The following is an 18941-nucleotide window of genomic DNA, read 5'->3' on the forward strand; positions in this document are numbered from 1 at the left end:
GATCCAGCATGGAGACCAATAATTCGGCCGCACCGGCGAACACGAACGGGCAACTTACCTCTCCGCAATTGCACTCGGACTCATCCTCGTTCCCAACCCCAGGAAAGCGAAAACGCGTCCTCAGTCCCAACCAAGAATCTCCGAAAGGGGACGGTATATCAGACCCAACTGTCACCTCGAGAAGGGAGTTGCTTGATCAAACGTTGAAAGATCTTCTACGGGTTCTAGAAAAGTAAGTGCCTTCTAACTCCCTTTTTCCCGCCATTTCCGAAAGCGGATCGGAGACTTGGTTCCTAATCCCATTCTACAGATATGATTCAGATCTTGGTATTCTGAAAATTCCCCTTCCCCTCAATTATGCGGTCGAACCAGATCCTAAACGCGCGAAACTATCAAATGCTACCAACAATTCACAAACAATAGAGTGCAAAATTGAGGAGGGTCAATACAAGTCTATTCAAGAAGTAATTGATGATGTTGAGACCGCGTCCGGTTTAGTTATCGAACGACGTCGTGAGTCAGAAGCCAATGCAAACAAATCAGATCACTCTCGATCTTCGACGGAATTAGTCAACCTTTCACGCATATTTAGAAAGCATTTGGACAACTTTATCCTCCGGAGCCCTTTACAAGGTACTGCCCTTGTAAAGGCTGAGTCTCAGGAGCTTCAGAAGACCGAGCCCCGCAACAGGGATAATAGTAGAAGGGCGTACGATCGGGAGGACAAAATGGTTCTCACGCTATATGGAAATGCCCTCGCGGGAGACATTTGTTTTCGAGCTTGCAACACTCGATCGCCGAGCAGCCTGACTCTCGCGACCAAGGTAAGCCACCTGGCGCGGGGGTACGGGCTACAATAAATGAAGCAGCAGCGTTGCCAAACGGCATTACTATATCCAAAGTCATCCCTTTCAATGTCAAAATCGCGGAATCGGATAAAGCGAAAGCCAGGACCATAGCAGACGTATTTCCAGCTCGCCCCACCCTTCCTCAGTTACAACCCCCGCTCAAACCTCGGTCATCAAAGAATTCGACCATCACTTGGCTTGACCCATATGAACTTACCATAGCCGCAAATTACTCGCCAAATGAAAAAAGAGGGTACAGTTATTTATCTCTTCCTTCAGGAGATTGGCTACATTACGGATATGAGCCTTCCCTTCGCCCGGGAAATCGAAGACCAAAGAGCGATACAAATATCGGGAGGAATCTTTCAAAACCTTTCCAACACTCCCTTGACGACGGCAACGCAAAATTTCGCGGCCTTTATTCATCATTCGCACCTTCGTTTGATAGCTCTGGGGCGGTTGTACCTGAGGACGCGAAAGAGCAAATTTGGTGGGATAAACATGGCCAATATCGTTTACACGCATTATTGTCGGTTGGAAATGATATGACAGCCGAAGAGACAGACAGCAAGACCACAAACTTACAAATCGAACCATTAGACGAATCAAGTCTCGAAGAAGCTGTGAAGTCATTTGATCCAGAGGACGACAACGTGTTAATCGAGCCACAGAAAAGCGCTGATGGAGGAAACGATGATAAAGATTTGGAAGAAGTACTCGAAAATATCTCGGATCTTTTACGCACATTGAACTCGTATCGCCATATACGAAACCTCGGGCAGACACATCCCGTTCCGTCTGGGATACAGAACGACGCAGTCGCCACACCGTCAGATGCGTCATCGCCCTCAGCTACGGAAGTTACCGTCTATGAAACTCTCAAGTCAAGTTTAATTGCAATGATAGCCACGTTACCTCCATATGCCGTATCTAAACTGGATGGAGACCAATTAGCGGAATTAAACGTCAGCAAGAAAATACTTCTGGAGAGCGCTGACTATCCTGGCATGATGGAGGAAGATGACTACTCTATGCAGCAGAAACAAATACCCAGAGCTTCCCAGATGCCGAATGTAGCCCGCCCTCCCTCTGCGTCAAACATGAACCCGTCGCGGCCATCGCCATACCAGACACCTCCAACAGCACCCAATGCTTCATTGGCCCGGGGATATCCATCCAATTCTCGAACAAAGACTCCAATGGGCCATTCTTCCCACCAAGCCTATGGGACCAGACAGCCGTCGTCATCTATCCACTATGCCCCAAGTAATTCTCCTCAGCCATATAATCAGCCTCGACAGCCATCAGGTCAACGGCCGGGGTACACGCAACCTCAATTCTCACAACCTGCAGCTCCCCAGTATAATCAAGGTAACAACATCCTTCAGCAATTCCAGCGGCCAACCCAGGTCGGAATCGGACCATACCCTTCCCAGCGCATGCCTTCCCCTGCGCAGGCACCAACTCAACCCTATCCCCACCGAGCAAGCCAGCCGCCTTATCAACAACGACCACAGGATAGCCCATATGGTTCACCTGCTTCTGTCCCGCACACTGCATCTCCCCAGAGACACTCTAGCTTTGGTGCGTCTCCACAACGGCACCCTTACATGAATTCTACTCCGACTAATCCTCAACCGAGATACTTCCAACAACAAACCCCACAACCACCACACTTTCCAACATTCGGTGCTTCCCAAGCCAGCCCGGCGCCAACAGGATATTCCAACAGCGCTGCGGCAATGACTTATTCCCGGAGCGCAGCTGAACAAGCAGCGCTTATGGATCGCAACAAAGCACAGCTAGCCGAGCATCAACGCCAAAAATCCAGCACTCCACAGCCAGGGTTGAACCCCCAATTCAGTGGCCAAGGAAACCTTCCACCAGGTAATCGACAGAATGGTGCGCCAGTGGGGTCTGCGGCAGGCACGACACAATAAAGGACAGAAAAACATTATTGGGGAACATACGATGGGAATAAGTTAAAAAAACGAGAGCCAACAGTAACTATTCGTGCTTGTCTTTTATAGAGGCTCTTCTACGCAACTTGATTTTCTATATTTGCATCTTCACTTTTCTGGCTTCAGCACAACGAAAAACGAGACTTGTATTTGTCGTCTGGTCTCTCAATTTATTTTTTTAGCAGACATTTTTGTGTTGCTTTCTCTTGTACCCTTCTTAATATTGGTTTCTGCCCATGTCTTCATCGCAACACTTCTTTTTTATCAATCCTTTTCGAAGCAATGGGAAGAGTACAACTTTTTTACATTTTCGTTCTAACCTGTTACCTATTATTATTTCCTTACATGTGACAATACGATGCAGAAGTTTTCAGTTCCTCAGTTGAGGCACCTAATAAATTTCCTCTGGCGACCAAAAATACTGGCGGCGGACTTGGCTTTATCTCCGGTTTTGTGTTTTCTTTATCTCTCTTTTCCTCGTTGCTTTAGCTTTCCTCCACCAACCCGACGTGGATAGTGAAAGGGCGAATGGGAGCGTTGGGTCGAACGCAACGGCTTTTTTGATTCTGGTTCCTGCTTTTTATCCTCCCCCCACTCTCCCTTTTTTTCGCTTCTTAACCGGAAGTAGATCTTTTCACAGTGATTCTGATTCAAAAGTAAGTTTTCATTTTTTGAAGAGAGCGCGATGGGAAATGGGCCAGATGGGGCAGGCTATATATTATACTATAGGGTTCGTTTGGTTTGACCTTTTTTTTTTTTCTTTTAATAGTTGTAGACTAATTATACGTTATCGCATGGAGTCATGATCTCGTCTATTATGTTTTTTACCCCTCTTCTATCCCCTATTAGTTGGAGTTCAGATGAGAACAGCAAGCTATCGGGGGTACATAGCAATTGTGGCCGGCTTATCTACAGACTTGGACGCGCATCTCAGCCATAGTATCTCTAGAAGCAGAAATCAAGTTTGTCAATTTGAATTTTCAAGGGATATTTACTACCAATGACATACACCAACCGAAACACGATGAGGGTATTTGAAGAAAATAGAAATGATTCCAAAAAGACTTCCATTCTACCGCTCAGGGTTAGTTACTTGAAAGATCGAAGAATGAATGCAAGGGAGAGTTAGCAGAGGAAAAATAAGTCAACCGATAACATAATCCCTAGGAAAATTGCCCAGATGCCCCTTCTTCTGTTCCAACCCCGCTTTCTCACCCACTTTTTCCCGAATATAACTCCGCATAGAAAAAATAACAAATAAATAAATAAAACGAAAGAAAGGAAAAGAAAAGACACATGTAGTGTCAACTTTTCCACCGGTCCTGACCAGTCCGGCGGGTTATATACATGTGTATTTCGCTGGTGGGCAACAGATACTTAAAAAGTCCTATATGGTAATGTGGTGGCCGTTTGATATGGAAAATATGAATAGAACATGTAACGCTGATGATGCTGAGATGCGTCGCTGGCTATGTACTGCAATGAAGGGAAAAAATGCATGAAGAGAAGGACTGAGATGCTAGAAATGGAAGACGAATACGCCATCAAGATGAGGGGGAAAGAAGACAATAGAGAAGAAATCCAGAGGCAGGAATCACAGGAATCACAGGAATCACAGAGCATAGCATAAATACGATATAGAGACTCGTAATTCGTTACAAGTAAGCTGTCGTTAAATAATGATGGCAGCGGCAGACATAAAGCCAAAATATCTATGAAATTATGAGCGAATCAGCATCTTATACTATAGAAATGTATTTAGTAGAGGGGGTTATAGGTACATACAGTGCAGCACATCTCCATCCATCAGTTGGGTCGATCAAATATTCATTGCCAGGTGGTCCATTCGAAGCGAACAGAGCAGTAGCCCCGCCAACAATAGAGACCACGGCAATGCGTCCAAAGAACTCAGATATAACGCCGAAGGCCAGCAGCGGGAATAGGATGGCTGCTGAAACAGTAGCAATCGTGGAGTATATAGGATTGGGAGTACGGGGGGTGGATGGGCGTTCCCCCAGCAATATAAGGTCATTGTCATTTGCAAGGAATCTTAGATCGGATTTGGTAGTGGAGGAATGTTCGTGGATCCAGGTACGGTAGGCTTCGACTTCTTCGTCGGTGGCAGCGGGCAATTTGCGGGAAACCTCGCGATATGAGCAAAGAGCACGATCTAGTTAGAGGAAGGGTAAGTATCACAAATCCTTGCGAGAGGGAAAAGAAGGAAAGACAAATGGAGGAAGGAGATTGAGCTTACTATATTGCTCGGTTTTTGGCACAAGCTTTTCCACCAGCTCAGACTTTCTCTGCTGAAGAACAGATAATTCTTCAGACTGAAGGTCCTGATACTTTGTCGCCAGCAGCTTCTGTCTTCCGGCATTTCTAACATTGGCTGTGACTCGTCGTACTTCTTCAACTTCGTCAAGGATGGTAAGATCCTCTTCCATCTGTGCGATCTCTTCCTGGAGATGACGGAGTAAGCGATGATTTAGCGACTTAAACTTGCGATAGAGTAACGGATGCTCGTCATCGGACGATTCGCTTCGCTTTGGACCTGACTCCACGGAAGTGCGCTGCTGCCTTTTGCTGGTGCTCATGTTGAATTTGCGCATGTCGAGATTCGGTTGACGATACGGGTACGAAGGGTGGATAGAGGAGTTTGGAGGGCATTGAGGAAATGTATGCTTCGCGTGGGTGTAATATGATTCAGGAGTAGAGAAATCCAAACATCCGGGAATAGGGGAAGTAGGGCTATCCAGGACTGTCTCCGAATCGGTCATGTACGCTCCAGCCATATTGAGGCGGCGGCGAGTTTGGGATTCATCTGCAAATTTCCAGTTGAGTGTATTCAGGGAGATATCAGGTGGTGTTGCAGGTTGATATTCTGCAGAGGAGATTGATGAAGCTCGATCAGGGCTGTGCTCTCTGAATGACACCCCCGAATCTGAGTTGAAGCTATAGGACGCACTAGACTTTCGTCTAGAGCCGTGGGACGCTGAGGAGGTGGCAGAGGGCTGTCGCAGCAGAGTGGCCTGCGGCCAGCGGGTACTGTTGTCTTCTGAGTCGTCCTTATCCAAAAACTCAAATACGTTTGGCGACGGCTGTCTAGGCTGCGCTTCACTTGGCCTTTCAGTCGAGCTTCCTTTCAGAGTTGGAGGTTCCTTTGAAGCAATGTCGGCCAGTGATTTGATAATAAAAGTTTTGGAACGTTGTCGGGGCCGTGCAATAGGGGCAGAGTTCTCATTGGAATAACTGGAAGATTTAACAGGGGCAGCAGGCGTCGAATCCACGGCAGCATTCCTAGAGGATGATGATTTCTTCGAACCGTCCCTCTTATGGCTCTTCCCGGGCATATTCTAGGAGTTGAGAAAGGATGAGAAGAATTTGTGCTGAGTATATCTGAGATCTCAGTTCTGTCAGAAGATAAGGAATATCTGGCTAATCGCTTCTTCTTCTTCTTCTTCTCCTTCTTTTTCACACAGGGATTTCACGTTTCACGGGTAAATGGAAACCCACGCTGGGGTAGAGCTGTTGTGTGTAGAAACTGTCTGGGTATCACGTTATAGCCGCAGGGCTGGCTAGAGGATGGATTTGAACAAGTAGAGGGAAATGGCTTCTGAAATAGGGACTCCGAAAAGCCAGATATCAGTTGTATATAATGACTATGGCAAAAAGAGAATCCTCAGGACACAATGTGATGATGCGCTGATGTTGAAATATTGCTCGGCGATTGAGGGGCAGCTGGAGCAGATAACAAGATCAGGTGAAAATCTTGAGGGCGCAGGGCAACAAGAAGTTGGTTCTGGGGAAGACAGGGGGGGGTTAAGAACTACAGCGAGAATGAGAGAAAAAGAAATGCGCCCTGCGCCAGATACATATGGGATGCAACAGCCGGCGACGTACTCTGAAACGCCCCTGGGCGGTGGTTAACCAAATGGAAAAAAGGATGCGACAGTGTCATGAATCATGGACGGGCCTTTGCTGGGTCGACTGGAAACGCTGGCGGTTTCTGCGCATAAATTTCTATTTATTTGAGTTTGCAGGTAGTTATTAGGTTAAATCAGACCCTTGGTAGCGGGTATAGAAACTTGTAGCTATTAATTAAATAGTGTCAGTCTTGTTCGTCAGAATCATCACTAGTGCTTCCGTGGGGCATAAAAACCGAACACCCTCAGCATGATTATGATCACAGTTTGCTATCTATGCTACAATCATAATTATAAGAGTGCAGGATTTCATCATTGTATGGACGCGGTACATAAATGGTTGCAGTTGGGCTCAAATTGGCACCAAGACCGTACGTACATACATATTTTGTACACATATATAGTTAACTATACTTTTTGGCATGCTGCGTTGGCCAACCGTGACTCGCTATCTCACCCACCTCCAGGATGCAAAAAGCTCAAGGGTTGAACAGTTCTTCGTTATTCTTTGCCCTTTCCATCCGCCATTCGTAGCGCTAAGACCCGGTTGGCATAGATTTATGTATGTATAATTAATCCTCATGGCTGATAGCTGGGTGCGTATAGAATCATTATTTAATATTAGCGTAGCGGACTTTCTACTTGTTCCCCGTAATAAGCACGTAAGATGCTGGCACCGCTCGCCTGCCATGGACAACAGGGCACATTGCGCGATTGAGCCCATTCGCCAGAATGCGGATTTAGCTTGGTCGAAATATTTTTGCTGTCGTTCGCAGTAGTTCGTTGCAAGTCATAGCTTGCCATATTTATTATTAGTTATTTAACTACTAGTTCAACTAAGTTAACTAAATAACTAACTGGGCAAGTCAGCGGGGTCACATACGCAGTACGGAGTAGATGCAACCAAGTGCGACGTGCGACTGAACCACTACGATAATTGGCTTCCCGTTGCTCCAACATCTAGCATAACCGGAGTTGGAATATCCTGGTGACTGGACCGGTGGCAGCTTCTAATAATTCCAAAAACCCGCCTCTCGTCAGCTAGATATGCAAAATCGAAATGCCTTCTTCAAACAAGCGAGCAAGAGACTAACTGTAGATCCGTAAGCCAACCCCCGCGCCCCCCTCCCCCACCCCGGGGCTCATCTAGGTGTCACAGTTCGGGTTTCCAATAATAAACTGATTGGTAGATGGGGGCCATGCCAATGCCCGGCGTCAATGAGGATATTTTGCGGGGCAGCAACATGTTGGCGCGAATGGGAATGCGAGGTGAGCTGCCACCAAAGCCACATCTTCCCATCTAAACCCTGGAAACGCAGAAACCCAGACGAGAACTCGTAATAATGTTGGCTTGAAGTTGGTGGGAAGATGGAAATGGGGGATATGGCATTTATAGCAGTGATTGGCAGCAATCAAGCTTGAAATTGTTTGGGTTTTGGGACATTGAGAAAGTTGTATGTAGTTCCAATCTACGCGGTACGGTAACTACCGTAATTTTACCGGGTCCCCGTTTCATGCTCGTTTCACACCACAAATCATCACCCGCTGTCTCGTATTTCCTGTAATCAAAGTTCTTCTACCCTATTCCGGCGCGCCAATGAAGTGGACGCTCTGACGTCCTGAGGGCTTGAAACCTCAGCCTTCCAAGCCTCAACTTCCCGATTGTTCACCTTCCTACATCCGGGGCAAGTGATATTCGAGGGCGGCGCTGACGGCCCTAATTTATGCACATGATACGACAATGCCTATCCCGCCGTGGTGCATATTCCCGTTACCGTCTTGCTGCGCGAGGGGTTGAACTTGCGGAACCCTTCCACCACCAGAGCTCCAGGCCGCAAGGGAGGAGAAATTGGTCGTCTTCGCCGCGATGTTCTCTTGATATCCGGACAGATACCCCGAGAAGCCGCTCAGAGTACGTTCCTTTGCGGAAACAATTGAAGGAAGAGGCCAAAGCGAAACGCGCAGCCAAGCGGAAGGGCAGCGCACCCCCGGCAAAGCATGACGATTGGGAATTGACTGTGGGCATTGAAATACATGCGCAACTGGATACGGATGCGAAGCTGTTTTCAAGTAAATGATCGTTGCTCGTCGGTTGTGCCGTTGCCTTTGAAATCTGACCCTGTGAGCAGGAGCCTCCGCGGCCATTGATGACATCCCAAACTCGAACGTAGCTCTCTTTGACATTGCGCTTCCAGGGAGTCAGCCGGTTAGTATTTCTTTCTGACTGTGGATTCATTATAATGATGTGTCATTGTTTTGTTCCTTTTTACTGACGATTGGAAAGCTGTTCCAACCCTCCACCTTGATACCAGCCCTCCGCGCCGCCCTTGCCATGAATTGCGATATCCAACGAGTCAGTCGTTTCGATAGAAAACATTATTTTTATCAGGACCAGCCTGCAGGCTACCAAATAACACAATACTACGGTACTTGAATACATCCTACATCTACAAGTCAACAAGTATCTATGCTTACATAGCTTGCCTTAGAACCATATGCGAAAAACGGCAGTATCTGGTTGCAAGAGCACGATGGAATTGCTCGAGAAGATGGGGAGGGTGTTCAAATCGGCATAAAACAAATACAAATGGAGCAGGATACGGCGAAATCACAGGAACTTCCGTCGTCCACGTACCTCCTCGACTTCAACCGTGTCTCACGCCCTCTAATTGAGATTATCACCCTACCACAGATCCACTCTCCTGCAACTGCCGCAGCTTGCGTGAGGAAAATACAGGCGATTCTTCAATCAGTTGGAGCAGTGACAACGGGCATGGAAATGGGAGGGCTTAGGGCGGATGTGAACGTATCAGTAAGAAAGCGAAGTGAAGGGGCTGGCGACCATGAATACCATGGGATAGTGGGGCTCGGTCAGCGAACCGAAATTAAAAACTTAAGCAGTTTTAAAGCCGTCGAAGATGCCATCATCGCAGAAAGGGACCGCCAAATTGCGGTACTTGAGGCAGGTGGCACCATTGAGGGCGAGACACGAGGCTGGACACTTGGCAGCACCGAAACCCGGAAACTTCGTGGTAAGGAGGGGGAAGTGGACTATCGTTATATGCCTGACCCGGATCTGGGGCCAGTGGTAATCGGAGAGGATGTTATTTGCGACCTCCAAATGAAGATGCCACTACTACCCGATGCGCTCTTTCAGATGCTTGTCCGAAATCCAAAATATAAACTGTCCACTGCCGATGCCAAGACAATGATTGAACTTGATGACGGCCAGCGGCTAGAATATTACCAGGATGTCGTTGACATCCTCATTGGCCTTCAAACTGACCTGTCTGCCGATTTTTCGGGGGGCAAGGCGGTTGGCAATTGGGTGCTCCATGAACTTGGCGGCCTACTGACGAAGTCGAGCCTGCCCTGGGACTCCGGGCGGGTTCCCGCACAAAGCCTGGCGGAAATTATAGATTTGCTCTCGCGAAAAGAGATCACCAGCAGTTCGGCAAAATCTCTTCTTGCGATGGTATTTGACGGGGACAAGCGATCTGTTGCTCAGATAGTGGAGGACGAAAACCTCCGCTTCCAGAGTCTTTCCCGGGGCGAATACATTGCGCTAGCGGAGGAAGTCATGCGCCAGAACCCGAAGATGGTCTCCGAAATCCGCGAGAAGGGCCAACTGGGCAAGATTGGTTGGTTTGTTGGCCAGATCAAGCGAATTGGAGACGCAAACAGAGTGGAAGCGCAAAAGGCGGAGGAGATTTTGCGAGAGCTTATTCTCAAGAAAAATAGCTAACACCATCTACAGGATTGGATGCGCTTTCCTCACATATATGTATGTAGATCGAAATGTAATAAATACCATACTGTACATTAGAAGAAGAACAACGGTGGTCGTAATATATAATATCCCATATACCCCTACATGTATTCCGAAAACGTATATACTGAGCGGCATTCCGCTGTTGTGCTGGATCGCGATCAAAGCCGTATCGTATCGTATCCCCCCGCCATCAATGGTAAAGCGACGATAACCAGCGGGCCGCGTGACTGTTACAATATCGGTTAGGCGGGCAAGCGGTGTTTCCAGTCTATGACGACACTGCTCTCTTAAACATGTACTTAGGGGAAATGGGGCGGGATATAAAGCGACCGCGTTGACCCTCGCTGCCCTCGTTGCTCCATCTTCCTTCCCCTAAAAGCATGTTGAGCCGGGTGGATGGGATGGGGATGGGATAAAGGGGGAACAGATTGGAATACTACCTTGCAGTAGTTTGGTTTGTTTTCTTCCCTCTCGATGCTTATTATTTCTTGTTATTTTTATTTTTTCCGGGGGTCACTATTTAAGGCGCTTTTCCTCCCTCACCTTTCCTTTCGTCGCTTGAAAGCCGCCGCTGATATCCGTGGTCCAAAGCGCGCTTCGATTTTGTACAGTACAAGTACATTCCCTACGTTGCCATCCACACAATTTGACGAGGGGAATATCAGAACAATTCATTCTTATTTATTTATTTATTATTTTAACCCGTATTTTTATCTGACTTGTTTCCTAACTGTGTTTCCAATTGGGGTGGGGCTATCTTCATTTTTGTTCCACTCTCTTCCTGTTCGTAACACTACCCTGAGACAGCTACAGAAAGTTGCAGGGAAAGGAAAAATAGAGCAGTATAAAATCTGAATATTTGGACCTTGGCTTGTCTCATTTTTCTCTTGCAGGACGCAAAATTGTCGTTTTAACTTGCATCCTGCTTTTTTGCCTCCCAAAGGTTCCTGACTCTATATATATATCTTAATTATTAGAGTTGGAACCTGCACACTTTATTCTCTCGAGCCAGAGCGGAAATCAATCAAGCTTTCTAGAACCCAGATACCCGCCTTGTTGCTAGTTTTGCGTTCGTTGCTTCAAACAAACTACCTACTTGATCAACCACGAACAAGCCGCCAACTGAGTATAAGGAAACGCCAAAAATGGCTCAAGTAAATGGCAGCAACGGTGTCCTTCCATCGATGATCAAGAAGCGATTCCTTTCCAAGCCTAATGAGGTGGGAGTGGTGGCCGTTGGTTTTGCTCAAGGGCAGGTATGTAAAATAGTATATAGTACTCCTACTCTTTCCTGCACTGACCCTCCGGCCTACCACCAGTGCAAGCCCGGAGTCGATGCAGGTCCTACTGCGCTGATCGACGCCGGCCTTCTCCAGCAACTCCACGAGGATCTAGACTACAAAGTGTCCTACGATAATACCGTCCACAGCTACTCCGACATCGTCCCAACCACCGACCCAGACTTCCGCGGCATGAAGAAGCCGCTAGCCGTCAGCGCCGCGACAGAGAAGCTCAGCCAGCAAGTCTACGAGCATGCGCGCGACGGCAAGTTTGTCCTAACCCTGGGCGGCGACCATTCCATCGCGATCGGGACCGTGTCGGGGACCGCTAAGGCTATTCGCGAGCGGCTGGGGCGGGAGATGGCCTTGATCTGGGTCGATGCGCATGCGGATATCAACACTCCGGAGACGAGCGGTAGCGGGAATATTCACGGGATGCCCGTGGCGTTCCTGACGGGTCTGGCGAAGGAGGACCGGCGTGATATTTTCGGGTGGTTGGAGAAAGACCATCTGATCAACACGAGGAAGCTGGTGTATATTGGCCTGCGCGATGTGGATCGCGGGGAGAAGAAGATTCTAAGGGAGAATGGGATTAAGGCTTTTAGTATGCATGATGTTGATAAGTATGTTTTTTCTTCTACTCCCTTCTTATTTTAGATAAAACATTTTCGTTTTTTTATTTTTATTTTTTGTTGTTCATTATTTCGATCCCCTCACCCGCTAACTAGTGTGACGTCAGACACGGCATTGGACGAGTTGTTGAGATGGCGCTGGCGCATATTGGATCGGATACACCAATCCACCTTTCATTCGATGTGGACGCTCTCGATCCGCAGTGGGCTCCCAGCACGGGGACTCCAGTCCGAGGCGGGTTAACTCTCAGGGAAGGAGATTTTATCGCGGAATGTGTTCACGAGACCGGTAACCTGGTTGCGATGGACCTTGTCGAGGTAAACCCAAGCCTGGAAATCATTGGTGCCAGTGAGACCGTCCGGGCGGGTTGCTCTTTGGTCCGCTGTGCATTGGGTGACACTCTGCTCTGAAGTTGCCACGCGGAGACGTGCTGTTTTGAGGTATTGATTGATCTATTTGGAGGCCTTTTCTTTTTCTTTTTCTTTTTATCGTTTAAATTCTGGGAACAACTGCCGCAGAATATGTGAGTTTTGAATATTGCGTACTGAAATAGTAGCGTGATATTTCTAGTTCTAGCAAGCTCGTACAGAGTAGTTATAGATCGAAATAGATGTTTTGTTGGACCTGTTGCAGTTTTATTTGTGTTTGTCTCCTCGTCTTGATAAATAAATATGCTGTAGTTAATCATCCCATCCCCCCCACCAGTTGTTGCTGCGCAGGTGCGACTTTGGTAGAAACGAAAAAATGGAATCATCAACAAACCAAAATATTTACGGCGTACTTGACAGCTTGTAAACAGCAAACTCGAGACGAACCTGTTCATCAGGCGCTTTGGGGGAATAGCTCTGGACAGCCTAACATCTTACGCAGAGTTTTTGTGCTGGGTTGCGCTGTTCCCCTGCCACCGGGTTTATTTATTTAAATACCCAACCTCCTCAATTATTTCCTCGAAAATAGACCCAGGCGCAGCCATGAACCAGACTCCCTTTCAAAAAAGAAGCAGAAAATGAATACGGAGTATACTTTCTATTAATTAAGACTGATCATTAATAATTAGATACCAAAGTTATTTTTCTCTGCTTTCCCTCGCCCCGCGCACGCCTGGTTGCATCACTTCAACCATATCCTAACTTGTACCCCTCACCACAAACAGCCCCATACAGAGCAGAAACAGAGAGGAACAACATCACTGCCTCTAGCGTGTCGAAACCGTTGACCCGGATTGAATAGTCCACTGCCCCCCCAAAGGGCCTTTTCGGTTCATTGAATATACTAGAACCTCTACATACCCCCCGCGCCGCCTCATTAGCTCTGCTGGCCTGCTATCGTGGTCGATTCCGATTGCAACAAAAGCAACAGAGCATCGAGCTGCCGGTCCACATCACCAAGCGTCAGAAGCATTCATCACGCATCCATTCGCCGTTCGCCCAACGCTCTTCTGCGTTGCCTGCATCGAGTTTTAATTAAATAGGCCATTTTCTCCAGAGGCCACACGCACGGAGGCTTAGATTTTTCTCACCCCTCGCTTTTGGGCACTCTCTTGCTCGCATTCTCACATCTCTTCTCAGCGTCTTGTTATATTTATCGGGCGGGCTTCTCTATGTGCACATCGGTCTTCAGAGTCGACTGTTTAGGGGAATTCCCGCTCGAACTGATTAGCTGTGGAGTAGCCTAAATACCTTTTATAATTCCGGGTTCATTCTTTTCGGCTTCTCGCACGCCTCCCGTTTCTCGACACTGCATGCTCCCGACATCTACAAGCTTTGTTCAAGAGGGGTAATAATATCTCTCTCCAAGTCGATTAAACAACCCGACCGTTTGCTGCTGGGTGGAATATCGCCTACGTCTCCAGTACATCTTAAGCTCCTCCTCCAATTTTCTAACGGTGGGAGCAATTGATATCCCTTCAAATACCAAGCGATCACACACTTCCCAACCCGATCCTCACCATGTCAAGCTCGAGCTATACAGCGACAATGGTAATGCGAAAGTTCCACTGGCCAGATATACAACTGAACATATGGTTCTCTGTCGTGCTTGCCGGGTCAGCAACATGCCTGGGTATCTTCAGCTGGTTCATGACGGTGCAGACTCAAATGGAGCTCCCGACACCATGGTAAGTTTGGATAATGTTTTATTATATATACCATTAAAATCTCTCCTAAGGTCTTTTGTCCTCTCTTATCTCGCATTTTATACCTACCGCCTCCCGAAATATATGCAGACAAAATACCACCCCTGGTCCACAACATTGACAACGTAGCGCTAACATATAACAAACAGGGTTTTCCCATTCATGGTAGCCACCGCAGCGCTAACGTTGATATTCCTCTGCCTAATCGTGGTCCTCGCCCTACAACACTCCCTAATACCCGAAATGATAATTCTGGGCAGCTTCATCCTCTTCGTGCTCTGGTTCACGGGCCTAATCGGCACCGCCTTACAGCTGTACGGCAACCAGGCGAGCATCAATTCGAATTGTCAGAATTGGGTGACCGGCTACGAGTTCAAAGGCGCCAGTATCAATACGCTGGCGTGGTTGACGAATTTGAATATCTGTATGTTTTACTCAGGGGCTATATATATATTTCACCCTTTCTCTCCCTAGTCCCCTTATTTCTGGACGTGTTTCCTAACAAAAATGAATGTACAGGTAATTGCTGGAAAACCGCATTTGCATTCGAGGTAGTCATCGCTGTCTTCCTCGTCTGGATGCTTATCATGGCATTCCAGGTCCGGAAGCACACCGATCCTTACGATTGATTCCTCGACTGAGTGCCTTCATCACACCGCTTTTGCATTTTCTTTTTTTCCCTTTCGCTGTTTTATGATTATGGGCCCCTTTTCCATCCTTGTTTATATATATGTGGCATATCACTCAGCATCTTGATGTCCCACACATCATCTGGAGTTCATTTATTTATTTATATTTACATTTTTTTATGTTGAAATGGGAAATGGGAAATGGGAAATGGGAAATGAGAACAGACTGGCTGGACTGGCAACAGTGTATATGGGAAATACCGGGAACGAAACAAAAGATGACTGATTGACGGAGCTGACTGACGGCACACATATATAGATTGTGCTCAGTTGACTTTTTTCTTTCTTTTTTTCCAAGTTGCACGGCGTTTAGGAATGGCAAGGAAGGAACATGATTGATTGTTTATGGCGTATTCATCCTGATCCCGGGAGGGAAATTTTTGGCAGGCATATATTCTTTTCCTATCTTTATTTTCCACTTCTTCCCATCTCTTACAAATTTTTCTGGTCTCCCTATTCGGGTAAATAAAATATAGCCAATAACTATCCCTCTCCCAATTATCTAATTTTGGACACATATGTACCTGGCTATCATCGCCCTGACTCTGTGCCTCTTACCACAAGCCACTGGATGGTTACCAACTCTGCAATATAATTGCTGGTTCAAGTGTTGGATTCATAGTGTGAGCGCAAGTCATTTTCCTGCTCGCAGATTTTCAGAACCGTTGTACACAGTACAGTACAATTAATAGTTACCTGGAAGGTGTGGTGTTGTTCCTGAGCCAGCTTAAAATGCCCCCAATCAGAGTCGCGCCAGCAGGGCGAGCTTCCAAGGTTGTTTGTTGAGCTCCTGTCAGCGTTTGTTGCGTTCGTATTGGGTGGCTAAAAAGAACAAGTCAAAACCTAAAATATAGAAGCCGAACCACACGATATTTTAAGTTGGGAAGACGGGAGCAATTGAATAAGATCCTTCAATAATAGAGACGATTTGTTTTCTAGAAGAAAGTCGAGTTGTAGTGGTTGAGCTTGATAGTAGTTGGCTGTACTGCGTAGATTGTCGCGGTTGGTGTGCGTGAAGTTTCTCCCGGTCATCCAGCCCAGGCAGCCCCGTTTGACGACCCAAAGTACCCTGCAGTACTACGCCAGCGCGGGAGTGACCTCACAGGCTCCCTCACACCCAGCCCCGTTTCGCTTCCCCCAACCCTGGCACATTTCCCCATTACCTCATCCGGATCTCATCCGCCGTCCATCCCCATCCATCATCATCCATCATCATCCGTTTCTCTCCACACCCAACCTCACAACCTCACATCCTCCTTCTTCCCTATTCATTCCCCCATCTCCATCAACTCCCATCTCGTCTTCGTTCCTTTTCTTTTCCTTTTTCCTTCTCTTATTGTTTCTCTCTACATCTCTAATCGTTCGAATCTCTCTTGATTTCCGTCCCTAAATTGCTCCACGGTCTGACCAGCCACCATGAAGTCCACTCTGCTGCTTGCAGCGGCTGCTCTCCTGGGCACGTCGTCTGCAAAGGTACACAAGTTAAAACTGAACAAACTGTCTCTATCTGACCAACTTGTAAGTAAATACTTTTGATGGGGAGATAGATAGATCGCTTGTCCTGTTGTAATTCGGTTTCTGGGAGGCGATGGCGACTAACCGCGGACGATGATGGACTTCTAGGACAATGTCAACATTGACACCCACGTCAAGGCGCTTGGTCAAAAGTACATGGGAATCCGACCAAATCAACATATTGATGAGATGTTCAAAGGTGCTGCCCAAGCTTCTGGGGGGCATAGTGTTCTGGTAGACAACTTCCTCAACGCTCAATGTATGTGTACCACCAGTTCAACCTCCTCGCTCTGTGATCTACTACCGCCCTATGGAAAATCATCCCACTAACCCATCCCTAGACTACTCTGAGATTACTATCGGCACCCCTCCCCAAACTTTCAAGGTTGTCCTTGATACCGGAAGCTCCAACCTCTGGGTTCCATCGAGCGAGTGTGGCTCCATCGCCTGCTACCTTCATAACAAGTACGACTCGTCCACCTCATCGACCTACCAGAAGAATGGTTCTGAATTCGCCATTCGCTACGGCTCTGGAAGTCTCTCCGGCTTCGTTTCCCAAGACACCGTCCGAATCGGTGACCTGACCATTAAGAGTCAACTCTTTGCAGAGGCGACCAACGAGCCTGGCCTTGCATTTGCCTTCGGCCGATTTGACGGCATCCTAGGCCTGGGATATGACACTATCTCTGTCAACAAGATCCCGCCTCCCTTCTACGAAATGGTCAACCAGGGGCTTCTCGATGAGCCCGTGTTCAGCTTTTATCTGGGCGATGCCAACATCGAAGACGATGACTCCGAAGCCGTGTTCGGAGGCATCAACAAGGATCATTATACTGGTGAACTTGTTATGATCCCCCTTCGCCGCAAGGCCTACTGGGAAGTTGATCTCGATGCCATTACCTTTGGCAAGGAAACGGCTCAGCTGGAGAACACTGGTGTCATCCTTGACACCGGCACATCCCTTATTGCCCTCCCGTCCACCCTCGCCGAGCTTCTGTAAGTTCCAACTGCTGTATATCTATTTAGATACAAAAACGTTGGTGACAAATGCTAACACGTATATCCCCATCAGTAACAAGGAAATCGGAGCCAAGAAGTCCTTCAACGGCCAATACACCATTGACTGCACGAAGCGTGACGGCCTGCCCGACCTCACCTTCACTCTGACCGGCCACAACTTCACCATCGGTCCCTATGACTACATCCTGGAGGTGCAAGGGTCCTGCATCAGCAGCTTCATGGGCATGGATTTCCCAGAACCGGTTGGCCCTCTCGCCATCCTTGGCGACGCCTTCCTGAGACGATACTACAGCGTCTATGACATGGGCAACCATTCTGTTGGCTTGGCGAAGTGCAAGTAAATTTAGCCCACGCTGTCTATTTGGTTTTTGCTTGCGCCTTCTCCCAGTCTGTCGACGGATTGATTTCGTTGGCATTTAGCTAGAGCAGGAGGAATTTGTTAGGGGAGTAGGTAGCTAGTATGGTGGGAAGTAAGGACAATAATCAAATCATGCTAAGATGTACTGTTTTCGTTTTTCTCCTTCTTTCTTTTTTCCCTTTTGTTCGCATTTTCCCCTCTTCTGATCCCTGGTCTTTTCTTAATCAGTACGTCAATCTTTGTTTCTTTTCTTTTTTACTTTTTACTTTTTTTTTTCGTCTATTTACTTTCCTAGTTCTTTGCAAGGATGAACGGGAAATCTCATCTCCAGTGGTGTTTTTTCCGAATGTTTGCCGTTTGCAGCTATGGTATCCCTACATGTAGAAGGAGAAGTCCCTTGCTACTGTACTCTATATCTACCTATGTCTTAGTATATATATATATATATATATATGTATAACCAGCAGAATCCAGCTACGGGTCATTGTGACTGAAAATAGGTAATAGTCTTAAGTCATAAGAAAGTGAATTGCACATGAATTTATTTGAGATAATAAATAATATATGGTAGCATGGACCAACAGTAGTATTATTATTATTAGATTGGTAGATACAGCTGATAACACCAAGCACGGAGTAGAGGTACGGTACTACTGCTTCCCAGGTACAACACACGGTTGAAAGGGTACCGGAATATAGAGAGGAGGGGGGGGGGGGGAGTGGAGTGGAGGGACAGCCCAGCCCGCCCCACGGGCACGGGATCACGCTAGCCGGCACGCCAAGCAGCGGCTGGAGCGTTCTCCAGCGG

General features: G+C 47.3%; 7 protein-coding genes across 7 annotated transcripts; 6 read left to right on the plus strand and 1 right to left on the minus strand.

Moving 5' to 3' along the window:
* Positions 1-8: 8 nt before the first annotated feature.
* BDBG_06290 (uncharacterized protein) lies at positions 9-2788 on the plus strand (the record flags this gene model as incomplete). The annotated part of the gene is made up of 3 exons (XM_002623396.2): positions 9-232; positions 311-731; positions 806-2788. 3 exons carry the CDS (start codon positions 9-11, stop codon positions 2786-2788), a joined length of 2628 nt encoding a protein of 875 aa, XP_002623442.1.
* Positions 2789-3439: 651 nt separating this feature from the next.
* Positions 3440-6858, minus strand: BDBG_06291 (uncharacterized protein). Its single transcript, XM_002623397.2, has 3 exons — positions 5064-6858; positions 4595-4979; positions 3440-4521 (listed from the first exon to the last, which is right to left on the minus strand). The coding sequence occupies exons 1-3, from the start codon at positions 6157-6159 to the stop codon at positions 4482-4484; spliced, it is 1521 nt and encodes a 506-aa protein (XP_002623443.1). The 5' UTR covers positions 6160-6858; the 3' UTR covers positions 3440-4481.
* BDBG_06292 (uncharacterized protein) lies at positions 6211-6924 on the plus strand. Its single transcript, XM_002623398.2, has one exon. The coding sequence runs from the start codon at positions 6416-6418 to the stop codon at positions 6734-6736; it is 321 nt and encodes a 106-aa protein (XP_002623444.1). The 5' UTR covers positions 6211-6415; the 3' UTR covers positions 6737-6924.
* Positions 6925-7639: 715 nt separating this feature from the next.
* Positions 7640-10688, plus strand: BDBG_06294 (glutamyl-tRNA(Gln) amidotransferase subunit B, mitochondrial). Its single transcript, XM_002623400.2, has 5 exons — positions 7640-7835; positions 7923-8802; positions 8862-8938; positions 9017-9158; positions 9222-10688. Exons 2-5 carry the CDS (start codon positions 8457-8459, stop codon positions 10475-10477), a joined length of 1821 nt encoding a protein of 606 aa, XP_002623446.2. The 5' UTR covers positions 7640-7835; positions 7923-8456; the 3' UTR covers positions 10478-10688.
* A 961-nt stretch (positions 10689-11649) lies between these two features.
* BDBG_06295 (arginase) lies at positions 11650-12827 on the plus strand (the record flags this gene model as incomplete). The annotated part of the gene is made up of 3 exons (XM_002623401.2): positions 11650-11760; positions 11824-12407; positions 12524-12827. The coding sequence occupies 3 exons, from the start codon at positions 11650-11652 to the stop codon at positions 12825-12827; spliced, it is 999 nt and encodes a 332-aa protein (XP_002623447.1).
* Positions 12828-14366: 1539 nt separating this feature from the next.
* Positions 14367-15180, plus strand: BDBG_06296 (uncharacterized protein; the record flags this gene model as incomplete). Its single annotated transcript, XM_002623402.1, has 3 exons — positions 14367-14533; positions 14701-14975; positions 15071-15180. 3 exons carry the CDS (start codon positions 14367-14369, stop codon positions 15178-15180), a joined length of 552 nt encoding a protein of 183 aa, XP_002623448.1.
* A 1000-nt stretch (positions 15181-16180) lies between these two features.
* Positions 16181-18763, plus strand: BDBG_06297 (vacuolar protease A). The gene is made up of 4 exons (XM_002623403.2): positions 16181-16758; positions 16864-17014; positions 17097-17751; positions 17828-18763. The coding sequence occupies exons 1-4, from the start codon at positions 16657-16659 to the stop codon at positions 18114-18116; spliced, it is 1197 nt and encodes a 398-aa protein (XP_002623449.1). The 5' UTR covers positions 16181-16656; the 3' UTR covers positions 18117-18763.
* The last annotated feature ends 178 nt before the right edge of the window (positions 18764-18941 follow it).

This window comes from Blastomyces gilchristii (assembly GCF_000003855.2).
Source record: "Blastomyces gilchristii SLH14081 genomic scaffold supercont1.13, whole genome shotgun sequence".
Classification (NCBI taxonomy): domain Eukaryota; kingdom Fungi; phylum Ascomycota; class Eurotiomycetes; order Onygenales; family Ajellomycetaceae; genus Blastomyces; species Blastomyces gilchristii.